The sequence below is a fragment of the Phocoena sinus genome, chromosome 10 (assembly GCF_008692025.1).
Source record: "Phocoena sinus isolate mPhoSin1 chromosome 10, mPhoSin1.pri, whole genome shotgun sequence".
Lineage (NCBI taxonomy): Eukaryota > Metazoa > Chordata > Mammalia > Artiodactyla > Phocoenidae > Phocoena > Phocoena sinus.
Genome location: NC_045772.1, coordinates 8,988,468 through 9,000,500, shown reverse-complemented (window position 1 = coordinate 9,000,500; position 12,033 = coordinate 8,988,468). Strand labels below are relative to the sequence as shown.

The window sequence follows — 12,033 nt, the reverse complement described above, 5'->3', positions numbered from 1 at the left end:
CGTGTGACGGGGTCCAAGCAGGAGGACTTCCTGGTGGAGGAGGTCTCTCCAGAAAAACTTCATTTCTGTTACTGTCCCTGTCTGTTTCTTTGTCTCATGGCTTCTTTTGCTCTTGTTCTGTCCTCTTGTCTGCTCCTCCCTCTGTCTCTATCTGAACCCTCCAGATCCCAAGCTCTGCCCAATCCCCATGACCCCCAATGGGCACCTGGACCCCAATCTCCCACTGGGTGGACATCTGGGCCCCACTGGGGCTGCAGCATCCGCCCCCCGCCTCTCGCTGCAGCCAGACCCCGTGCTAATGGCCTTGGGCTCCCGCAAGAGCAGTGTCATGTCACTGGGGAGGGTGAGCTACGACCAGCGCTCCCTGGTGAGTCCTCATGGGGTGCTCTGGTTGGCTACTCCCTGCTGGGTGTGTGCTGAGGGACCCTGAGAAGTGTCTGCCAGTCCAGCCTCATACTGGTACCTAGGCTTAGGGCACCAGACTGCCCAGCCAGAAACAGGCAGGGACCATGTCTGTTGCATTCCTGGGTGCCCAGGGACAGAGCAGGACCTGGCAACAAGGAATGAGTGAGTGAATGAATGAATGAATAGTGCCAGTGGGTCTGGTGTAGAGAGGTGGGTTTTTGTTTTAGCAGCTATGTGTAGGGTTGAGAGCTGGACCTTGGGGTTGGGCAGACCTGAGCTTGTATCTGGCCTCTGCCACTGCCAAACTTTGTACCCATGACCAAGTTACAGCCCTTCTTGAGCCTCAGTTTCCCTTCCTGTAAAATGGGAAGATGCCCTGACTTACTGTACTGTTATCAAGGGAAGGGAGGTGGCAGGAGGGACATAGCCACACAGTGGAGGTACCCGTGTGTCTGTAGATGTGGATGGAGTGAGAGGCAGAGCAAGGAGAGGACCTCTGGGGTCTAGCCCCTTCTGTCGCCCACTGGCCAGGTGGGCAACCCTCTTTGGGCCTCAGCGGGTGTGCAGGCTCCCTTCAGTCACAACCGTGGGTGTGTGTGGTGGCGCTGACCGGAGCCCCGGGCTTCCTCCCAGTCCAGCTCTCGGAGTTCCTATCACGGGCCGTGGGGCCGCAGTGGGGCCTGGGCCAGCCGTCGCTCCAGCTGGAACAGCCTCAAGCACAAGCCACCATCGGCGGAGCACGAGTCCCTGCTCTCGGCGGCGGAGCGCAGCAGCGGTGCCCGGGCCTGCGAAGGTGCCCGGGAGGAGGCGCCACTGCGGGCCGCGCCCCCGCACGCCCTGCACGCCCCGCACGTCCCGCACGCCCACCAAGCGCAGCATGGTCCCCACCTGGCGCACCGTCACTGCCACCACCGCCGGACGCTGTCCCTCGACACCAGAGATTCGGTGGACCTGGCCGAGCTGGTGCCCGCCGTGGGCACCCACCCACGGACTGCCTGGAGGGCGGCAGGCCCGGTCCCCGGGCACGAGGACTGCAATGGCAGGATGCCCAGCATCGCCAAGGACGTCTTCACCAAGATGGACGACCGCCGGGATCCCGGGGAGGACGGAGAGGAGATGGACTACGTGAGTGCGCGAGGCTCTGGGGGCCACGGAGGGGACCACGAGGAGGTCAGCTGGGATGCAACGGGGAGTGGTCGAGGGGTGGCGCTGGAGTGGGAGGGACCGACAGGGGTCCTGCCTAAGGGGGACCCTGGCCATGGGGAGAAGGCTTCAGGTGGGTGAACAGGGGACGGGGCCGGAGCACCTCTGAGCTGGGCCCGCCCCTGTGAGAGAAGCCCTCCCTGACCGCCCTGGGTGGGGTGAGGGTTCTGGTCTTGCTGGGAGAGTTCGGAGGTCATCCAGTGGCCCCACTTTGCTGGATGGTCAGGGTGGGTGGATATGAGCGGCTCTGGGCAGCGCTGACCCGCCAGCACCCCGTCCTCCCCTTGCCAGACTCTGTGCTTCCGCGTCCGCAAGATGATTGACGTCTACAAGCCTGACTGGTGCGAAGTCCGCAAGGACTGGTCTGTCTACCTCTTCTCCCCCGAGAACAGGTGGGCAGGGCCAGGCTCAGGGTGGCGTTAGAATAGGGGGTTGACAGGTTTGGGAGGGAGAGATTTCTGCCAAGCCAAGCAGGGCCATTGGCAGGGCGCGGTGGGGAGGTAGGGGGCGGGCGGGTGGTTTCCCATACCCCAGAGGGCCTTCCCGGCCCTGTAGTGGAGGGTCTGCTGGGGAGGAAGGGGTTCGTGTGGGGGCTTTCCCGGGCAGCTCCTCTAGTCTAGGCCATCCTGTGCTGGGCACCAGGTTGGATAAATCTTCCGGTAACCTGGGGTGCTTCCATCTGGAGGGGGGCATCCGAAGGCTTCCTGGGGGAGGAGGCCTTTGTGCTGGGCTTTGGAGGCAGATAGCGTTCTGTAGATGAAGGGGTGGTAAGGAGGGGGAGGCTGGTCCAGGTGGAGGGAGCAGCCCGAGGGAAGGCCTGGGGGCAGAAGCTGAGGGTATCAGACAGTGTGTCCACGCAGCCAGAGGACAAGGCTTAGAGATTCGGGCCAGTGTTTGGAAAGCTTTGCCGGGGCTAGGCGGGTGCCAGGAGCTTGCAGTGTGGTCAGCAGAGGTGGCTTCAGGTGGGCCTCCTGGGCAGAGACCTAAAGCCGCCACCTGTTGAGTGGCCAAGAGAAAAGAAGGGTCAGCTTCCTCCAGGCCACTCTGGTCCTCATGTGTTCCTGGGGCCTTCCTCCTGGCCAGGGTAAGGGGCAAACTGACACTCACGTGGCTCCCTGCCCACCCTGCCCAGGTTCCGCGTCCTGTGTCAGACCATCATCGCCCACAAGCTCTTCGACTATGTCGTCCTGGCCTTCATCTTCCTCAACTGCATCACCATCGCCCTGGAGCGGCCCCAGATTGAGGCCGGCAGCACCGTGAGTGGCTGGGGCTTTCGGGTGGTGGAAGGAGTGCGGCAGAGGGACAGGTCCCCAGGGCCTGCTGAGGGACAGCATGGTGGGCTGAGAAGGTTGGAGAGCCCAGCGAGACCGGATGCCATGGAGGGAGATGTGGCCGGGAGCTTGCCTCTGGAGAGGGGGCCGCCTCCTTGGACTGTGAAGTGGCGGCCTCTCCTGGGTGCCCCTTGGCTGAAGGCAGAGGCTGACCGATGCTGGGAGACCCTGGATCCACGGCATCTCCTGGTTCTTTCAGGAACGCATCTTCCTCACTGTGTCCAACTACATCTTCACAGCCATCTTTGTGGGCGAGATGACACTGAAGGTACCTGGCTTCACCTGGGACCTCTCCTCCCCCTGGCCCAGCCCCGCTCAGCTTGTCACCCACCTGCCCCTCAACAGCATTCCACAGATGGTCTTGGAGGCTCACCCCCACTTGGTCCCAGCCACTGGGTTGGGCTCCTAGGACTGGGGAAGGCGGGATGCGGTCAGCTTCGTGCCCGCTGCCCAGGAGCTCACAACCCATTTCCAGTGTCGTGGAGGTACCTGCTGGAGGTGCAGGGCACAGCGGTAGGGTTCTATCTAGGATGCTTCCCAGAGCCCATGGCTTCAAATTGGGTTAACCAGATGTGCGGGGAGAAGGGCATGGGGTGCTTCAGGGAGTGGCTCCCTGGGTAGAGGGAGACCTATAGCCCGCCTTCAGAGGGGGCGGCAGGGCACGTGTCCACTCCAGCCCACTGCTCCCGGCTCTCCCACGCCTACCTGGCTCTGCCCCTCGCCCATCTGATCTCGCTCCACCCTCCCGAGGAGTCTGGCTGACCCCACCCATCGCCCCTCCCCCAGGTGGTGTCGCTGGGCCTGTACTTCGGTGAGCAGGCGTACCTGCGCAGCAGCTGGAATGTGCTGGATGGCTTCCTTGTCTTCGTGTCAATCATCGACATTGTGGTGTCCCTGGCCTCGGCCGGGGGAGCCAAGATCCTGGGGGTCCTCCGGGTCCTGAGGCTGCTACGCACCCTACGACCCCTGCGGTGAGGACCCTCGCATCCGAGGATGGGGGAACCCTGCACTGTCCAAGGAAGCCCCCAGGGTCTAAGTGAACCCCTCAGTCTGGCCACCCACACCCACTCAGCCCTCCATAGCATGTGCCCAACACCAGCTGAGCAGGGCCAGGGTCACACCTGTGGGCCCCGCTCCTGGGGGAGGAGCCTGGAGCAGGTGCTGGAAGGCGGGGGCTGAAGGTGGCCCCCAGGGCTGCTACCCACTCCCTGTGTGCCCTTGGTGGCTCACTGCCATCTCTGGGCGTTAATATCTAGAGGAGGGTGTGGTGTGGATCCCAAGGGGTTGGGGTCAAAGCACAGTGTCTTGCTGTTCATATAGATCTGGAGCCTGGGAGCCTCTGCTCTGGTGACTCTGGGCCTAGCAGGGGTTGTCTACAGGCCTGGCTGACGGCTGACGGTACCCTTGCCCGCTTCTTGCCTGCAGTGTCATCAGCCGGGCACCTGGCCTGAAGCTGGTGGTGGAGACGCTCATCTCCTCCCTCAAGCCCATCGGCAACATCGTCCTCATCTGCTGTGCGTTCTTCGTCATCTTCGGCATCCTGGGGGTGCAGGTGAGGGGCACCCAGGCTGGGCAGGGCATGGCGGGGGGCTCTGCAGTCGGGGAAGAGGCTCCACACTCCTGCCCAGTTCTCCAGACCTTGTGCCAGGCGGCCCTAGTGGAGCAGCCATGGTCCCTGCCAGCAGTTAGCTCCCATTCCAGGGAGGGAGACAGACACGGCCCAAATGGCTGACTGCAAGGCAGGCTGGGTAAATGGGAGCACAGGGGTGGGCTGGGGACAGTGGGGAAAACGCCTGAAGGAGGTGGCCTTGGCACTGGGCCTTGAAAGACAGGAGGTTTGGGCAGGTCACGGTGGGGGGAAGGTGTGTCAGGGGCAGATGGGCAACGTGTGGGGAGGCGGGACCAAGCAGGGCACGTGTGGAGAGAGAGCCCCGGGGCTACGGCTGGCATGGAGAGATGAGCCGGGCCGAGTGGGGAGAGACCTGGAATGGCAGCTAAGGAGTTGGGGCTTGGCTCCTCTGGGGTAGGGGTCATGGAGGGTCTCTGACCCAGGCAGGGCCTTGAGCTGACTCAGATGTGGGGTTGGGGCCCAGCCCGGGTATAGAATGAGGCCTCGAGGAGGGACAGCGAGTAGTGGGGCAGATCACAGAGTGTGTGTTGGGGGGTAGCCAGAGTGACCTGGGCCTTCTGCGGTCTGAGCTGCTGCTGAGACCCTATTTCTTGAGGGTCTGAACCCTGTGCTGAGGCCCCCAGGCTCCCCACCTGGTCCTGTGTTTGGGGCTGTAGGTTTGGAGGAACCCCGTGCACAGGTGTCCTTTGGGGTTGCTGAGAGATTCACAGCGTGGCCTCCTGGGCAGAACGGCTTGGTGTGGACCCTGTGTGGACAGTGGCCTTGTCGCTTCCAGGCAGTTGACATGGAGAGGGCTTGGGTCCCTAGAGAGGGTCCCTTTACGTCTCTCTGTCTCTCGGGGATGTACAGGCAACTTTCTCGCGTGGAGTCACTGCCCGAATCCCCAGTGTGGGTACTGGTGTCTGATCTCTGGGGTCTGTGGAAGAGCTAAGAATCAGACAGACCAGGGTGTGAAGCTTGGCTCTGCTCCTTCTTAAACCTCAAATGACTTTGGGAAAATCGCCCGACACCACTGGGCCTCAGTTTCCTCACTCGTGAGATGGGATGCGAGCAGCCCCGCTTCCTGCTGGGGGACTTGGAGAGACAGTGGGATGGAGTGGTTGGCTCAGGCCGTACAAGGAGGAAGTGACCCCGAGGGGCGGGGCCCTCTTCTGATTTGCACTCCCCCCACCACCCCCTGGGAGCACTGGCAAGATGGTCACTAACCCTGTGACCCGTGTCCCTGCCCCCAGCTCTTCAAGGGCAAGTTCTACCACTGTCTGGGCATAGACACCCGCAACATCACCAACCGCTCCGACTGTGTGGCCGCCAACTACCGCTGGGTCCACCACAAGTACAACTTCGACAATCTGGGCCAGGTGAGTGCCCCCTTCTGCTCTTGACCGGACCCATCCCCGGTGGCTGGGGTGACAGCTCCTTGGTGCCGACAGCCCTGGGATTACAGACCAGGCTCCAGTACCCCCCTGCCAGGGCTTCTGCTTTGCAAGCCTTGATTTCCTTTTCTGCAGAATGGGTAGGGGTAGAACTCACTTCGCAGGTAGTGTGAGGCTGAGGGACCGTGAATACAGAGTGTCCAGCAGGTGCCTGGCGTTTAGGAAGTGCTTTAGTGGACATTGGTTCCTGGCCCCCACCCCCTACCCAGGGGGGCCCTGACAGGCATTTTTGGAGTCAGCCAGACCAGGTGTGAATCCTGGCTCTGCCACTTACTGTAGGTGTGGCCCCTCTGAGCCTCAGTTTCCCTGTTGGTAAAATGGGAATGTTACAGGCCACCATACAGGCTGTGGCAGAGACTAAAGTGTATCAAGCCCCTGGCCCAGGGTGGGTTTCTTCTGCCATCACCCATCTCCTCTGGTCCCTGCTCCAGCTGGCAGGCCGGCCCCTGCCCAGTTCCTGCTTTGCCCTTGGTCCCCTCTCCTGGGGGCCTTCCAGGCTCGGCCATCTGTGTCATGTCCCAGATGAGAGCCTCCAGCTGGCTGCCTCCAAAGAGCTCCCCCCCACCCCCGAACTGCTCCTGTTTCTTGAGGGCCCACCTAGGTGACTGGGTATGACCAGCCTGGGAGTGCCTTCCCCAGTTCACACAGGAAGGGAGCAAGGATCCAACTCTGGGTGGCCCAGGGCCCGGGCCTCTCTGCTGAGGACCGTGCAACTGTATCCACTGAAGCGCTCATCCCCATGACCAGGGATTCCACTCCCCGGACCCCCTGGGAGAGGAGCTGTGGGGCCTCAGAGGGGCAGTGAGTGGCCGGGAAATGGGGTCAGAAACTGGGTCCCAGTTACCCCGCCCCTCCAGATTCTCCAGAAGTAGTACATTTTCAAGTTCTTAACAACTCAGTGATTGGTAAGACAATGTTTTACTTTTTTAATTTAAAAGATTTTTATTTTGTTCTAAGTTTTAATTATTCATTTGGCCGCACCACACAGTATGTGGGATCTTAGTTCCCTGACCAAGGATCGAACATGCGCCCCCTGAATTGGAAACGCGGAGTCTTAACCACTGGACTGCCAGGGAAGTCCCGAGACAATGTTTTAAAAGAGATGTTCCAGGAGCTGAGGGAAGCCACTGGGGGCCCTTTATGATCGTGCTCCCGACTCCCTGGCCTCAGCGCCAGGCCCAGGCCTGGCTGCTATGGAGCATCCCCAGCTCTTTCCCATTCTGGGCATGCTTGATGCCAGGCTGATGCCCGGAGACACCTGAGTAGGGTGTTCTCAGCCTGCAGAGCCACGTGGGAGGTTACGGCATGGCCTGAAACCTTGGATTCCTTGTTGGGCCACTTATCAGCAATGTGTCCTCAGGCCAGTATTGACCCGCTCTCTGCTTCAGTGCCCTCATCTGTAAATTGGGATCAGTGACAGCTGGTCTGTGATTCCAAGGTCCCAGGCTGTCTGTACTTCAGGGCTCTGTGATCCAGGGGCTCACAGGGACGTTTGCCCCTTTGTGTATGAGGGCTCCGTGTGCCTCCCTGGCCTGTCCCCTGCCCTGCCCTCCTCCTGGGCCTGAGCCCTTTCCGGGCAGCCCTTAGCACCATTCCCGCCTGGAAGGGAAGAGGATGGGTCTGGGCCCTGGGTGGGCAGGAAGGAGGGGCCGATTCAGGGCAGGAGACCTATCCTGAAGATGCTTCGGCCTGCCGTCTGTGTAGGAGCCTTGGCTGGCTGTCTCCTGGGCATCACCTCTGTTTCTAAAATCTGTTAGTTGGAGCAATTATTGCCATTTACAGGCAAAGAAGCTGGGGTCCAGAGACATTAAGTCACACAGCCAGTGAGTGGCAGAGCTTGGGCTGGTCCTGATTTCTCTCACGAGCTCCTGTTTTCAGGTGCCAGAGGCAAGCTTGGCGTGATGGTGGCAGGGCCCCACATATTTGTCAGGAACCTTCCAGTTTAAAGTCTCCGCTGACCCTCCCAGCCAGCATGGCAGGCAGTCACTGAAGTGTTAGCGCCGTTCCGTGGGTGAGAGGAAAAGGCCTCGTGAATTTTCTTGTGCAGTTAATTTCAGAGCTGAGACTGGAGCCCAGGACTCCCCGCCCAGTCTCACTCTCTTGCAGCAGTGCCTGCAGGGCTTACGGCAGGCCCACAGGGCACCCTCAGAAAAGGTTTTTTGGTTGAGGACACAGCTCTGCCCTGGACTTGGGGAAGGTCTCGTCCCTCTGCCTCCCAGAGCTATGGAGGGGGCAGACGCAGCCCGAACTGCCCGCGCCCATTGCCCCTGTACCCTTTCCTCCCGGGTTCCAGGCCCTGATGTCCCTCTTTGTGCTGGCCTCCAAGGACGGCTGGGTGAACATCATGTACAATGGACTGGACGCCGTCGCTGTGGACCAGCAGGTGGGCACGGCTGGGCCAGGTCCGGCCTGGGCAGTCGGGGAGGGACACGGTGTCTTTGGGGCCCCGGGGTCTGAAGCTGGGGTTTCCCACTGTCAGCCACAGCCCGCCCCTCCTCGTCCTGGCCTGCACCCTGCCCCACGAGGGCCGCTCCCTGGCTGGTGTAAGTCACTGCTCTGTCTGCCTCACTCTGTGTCGGGCGAGCGCTGCAAGCTGGCCCCGCCAGGAGGGCTGCAGAGCCCGTGTGTGGAGCGCTGAGGGTGTGGGAGGAGGCGGCTGGCGCGGGGAAGCAGGGTGGGAAGGTCAGGAAGACCTGCGCACGCCTCGGGGGTGGAGCGTAGCTGAGCACAGTGGGTGTCAGTGAAGGGGTCAGAGCGAGGTGAGCTTGCGGGAGCTTCCTGGGGCTGCTGGGTGAGGATGGATTTAGGAGTGGGAGGGTGGAAGGGGTCAGGGAGGAGGCTGGGCCCGAGAAGAGGCCTGAGCCCTCGCTCCCAAGATCCCCCTGAGAGTGGGGATCCCCTCTGGGGCTAGGCTGGGACTTTAGGCAAGACACGCGGCTGACCAGGGTTGGCAGTGTCATGGCTGTGGGGGCCATGGGAGAAGGAGCAGGGAGATGCTCTTGGTCACGACAGGGCCCATTCAGTGAAGGAGTCGGGGCTGGGGGCAGCGCCTAGGCCTGTAAGCAGGCTCGGGCTCTTGGCCTCTCGGGCCTCACCCCGTAGACTCTAGAGCTGGAGGTAGAGGTGGGACTTGGGGATGTGGGGGGAATAGAGCACGTGGAGACATCCTCCTCCACTTCTTAGTCTGTACCCTCCTGCCTGCCACCCCTACCAACACACACACACACACACACACACACACACACACACACACACACACACACAGACTCCATCAGGGTTGCGCTCTCTCCTCTGCTGGCTGCTTTGCTTCCTGCCTTGTTTCTAGATGGATGAATAAATGGGTGAATGATTGGATAAATGGACGGATGGTGAGTGGACGGATGAATAAGTGGATGGGGGACGGATGGATGGTGGGTGAGAGGAAGAAGACAGATGGTGGGGAAGGGGAGGGCTCTCTCTGCTGAGCACCATACTTGTGCCAAGCAGGGTGGGCACTTCCTACCTCTGCCTCCTTCAAATCTCCCAGCTGCCCAGGAGGCTGCTGCTGGTGCCCCCACCACACGGAGGCTCAGCGAGGTGGGGCGCGCCCCGCACGGTGGGCCCCCGCTGCCCGAGCAGCCTCCCTCAGCCCCATCTGGTCCCCGCAGCCGGTGCCCAACCACAACCCCTGGATGCTGCTCTACTTCATCTCCTTCCTGCTCATCGTCAGCTTCTTCGTGCTCAACATGTTCGTGGGCGTCGTGGTGGAGAACTTCCACAAGTGCCGGCAGCACCAGGAGGCCGAGGAGGCGCGGCGGCGCGAGGAGAAGCGGCTGCGGCGCCTGGAGAAGAAACGCCGGAGTGAGTGGGTGACGCGGGGGGCGGGGCTCAGGGGCCAGGGCCGGGGCGTGACCCCAGCCACTGGGCCTTTGCAGCCAGAAGGGAACAGAGAATATGGCCCCCAGGCCCCTGGCCTTGCCCTTCCCCCAGCATCCACCTGTCCAGGTGACCTGACTCCTCTTGGTGTCCGCCCGGAGTCCGATGGTGACCCCACTGCCCACCTGCACGAGACCCTGGCAGCTCAGTCCAGGAAGAGGGCAAGGGCAGAGCCTTGATGCCCCGCCCCCAGCAGACCGGACCCCCCACATGGGCACGATGGGGAGAATCAGCGCCCTCTCTGCCACCTTCCCTCACGTCCTACCCCTTTCCCTCAAGGCTCCCTGGCCTGGGGGAAGAGACCTAACTCTGATTCCCAGGGCCTGGGGCGGACTGGCACCTCTCCCCCTTGCTTCCTCCTGCCCCTCCACCTCTCGCTCCGTGTGCTCTGCCTCCACCTTGGCCCCAACCCTCTGTGGTCTGTGCCGCTCTCCCCCCTGCCGCCCCACACCCCCTGCAGAGGCCCAGCGGCTGCCCTACTATGCCACCTACTGTCCCACGCGGCTGCTCATCCATTCCATGTGCACCAGCCACTACCTGGACATCTTCATCACCTCCATCATCTGCCTCAATGTGGTCACCATGTCCCTGGAGCACTACAATCAGCCCACGGTGAGCCTGGCCTGGCCTCTGGCCCGAGATCGCGTGGCAGGGTTGGGTCCTCAGCAAGACCCCGCCCCAGGGATGGGGTGGGGCAGGGTCTGAACTGTCCCCACTGGGGGTCCTATGCTCAGGAAGCGCAGGGCCTGGCAGGACAGATGAGAGAGAGGGAGAGGTCACTCGGTCCTGGTGAGTGGGGTGGGGCGGGGGTGAGGGTAGGAGGGATGGCATTTGGACCCAGCCTTGAACATGGGTGACGGTAGCTGTGGTACGTTCAGTGTGACTCTGCAGGGCACACTGCAGATATTAACTCTCTAATCCTCACAGCAATCCTAAGGTGTGTCTGGGGGAGGTTTTTGTGGATGAGGAAACCGAGGCTCAGAGAGGTAAAATGTGCTCAAGTTACTCAGCCAGTGAGCGGTGGAGGCAGGACTGGAGCTTTGATTTGCATTCAGGGCCTGCCAGCTGGCTCCACCACTACAGGGCATATGGAGCCTGGGGGAGGGGCAGGACCGCTGGGGGCGAACACTGTGGTAGGAGAGGTGACCAGTTCCCAGCTAGTTGCAGGCAGTGTGCGTGAGGGACGCGTGAGGGGTACGTAAGGGCAAGTCTTCTTAAAGACTTACTGGAGTGGGGGAAGGAGGGGAGAGCAGAGCCTCCAGATGAGGAATCAGTATCTTATTTTAAATGGTAGGAGAGGAATATTATGAGTGCAGGGAAAAGGAAGGCAACCACTGGTGGAATGGAACAGCAATTGTAGAACTTCTAAATTAACATGAAGAAATGGAATAATAATAGCTCACATTTACCAAGTATTTATTCTGTCCGGTCTTGGGCTATTACCTCATTTAATTTTTATAGCAACTTTCTGAGGGGGGTGCTATTATCATCCCCAATTCATAGATCAGAAAACTAAGTCCCAGAGAGGTCAAGTGACTTGCCAAGGTTACACAGTGAATAAGGAGTAAGTGCTGAGTCTGGATTCAAATCTAGGCAGTCTGGTTCTTAACCACAACCCTTAACCATTACCCCATACTGCCTCCATAGAGTGGCAATTGGACCAAGCCAGCAGAAATAAGGAAAAGAAAACAGCAATGTAAAGTAAATCGTACACACTAAGTAAGGTGGAAAGCATGAAAGTAGATCTGTAAATCATTGCATTAAATGTGAATGGAGTAAATTTTCCCCTTAAAAGGCAGAGATTTTCTGGCTGGAATAAGGTGGTGGACAGGTCATGGGGCCTGGATCATGCTTCTCTTTGCTGCCCCTGCAGTCTCTGGAGACAGCCCTCAAGTACTGCAACTACATGTTCACCACTGTCTTTGTGCTGGAGGCTGTGCTGAAGCTGGTGGCATTTGGTCTGAGGCGCTTCTTCAAGGACCGGTGAGCAGCTGGGCTGGGGCAGCAGAAAGTGGGCTGCAGGATGGGGAAGCAGTCCTGACCTCTGGGGAAGCCTGGAACAGCTGGAGGAGGGGAACCAATAAGTGTCTGGCCACTGATGGCCAGGGACCCCAGG

The 12,033-nt window shown here is 60.6% G+C and overlaps 1 protein-coding gene across 1 annotated transcript in view; it reads left to right on the top strand.

Moving 5' to 3' along the window:
* The window catches only part of CACNA1I (calcium voltage-gated channel subunit alpha1 I), a 54,162-nt gene that overhangs the window by 25,225 nt on the left and 16,904 nt on the right, over positions 1 to 12,033 (top strand). Inside the window, exons 12-24 of the mRNA XM_032646159.1 lie at positions 165 to 367; positions 1,039 to 1,530; positions 1,900 to 2,000; positions 2,741 to 2,864; positions 3,139 to 3,207; positions 3,285 to 3,452; positions 3,726 to 3,910; positions 4,365 to 4,491; positions 5,802 to 5,927; positions 8,296 to 8,385; positions 9,650 to 9,842; positions 10,378 to 10,529; positions 11,791 to 11,900. Coding sequence (XP_032502050.1) covers positions 165 to 367; positions 1,039 to 1,530; positions 1,900 to 2,000; positions 2,741 to 2,864; positions 3,139 to 3,207; positions 3,285 to 3,452; positions 3,726 to 3,910; positions 4,365 to 4,491; positions 5,802 to 5,927; positions 8,296 to 8,385; positions 9,650 to 9,842; positions 10,378 to 10,529; positions 11,791 to 11,900 — 2,140 coding nt within the window. The remainder of the gene's footprint in view (positions 1 to 164; positions 368 to 1,038; positions 1,531 to 1,899; positions 2,001 to 2,740; positions 2,865 to 3,138; positions 3,208 to 3,284; positions 3,453 to 3,725; positions 3,911 to 4,364; positions 4,492 to 5,801; positions 5,928 to 8,295; positions 8,386 to 9,649; positions 9,843 to 10,377; positions 10,530 to 11,790; positions 11,901 to 12,033) is intronic.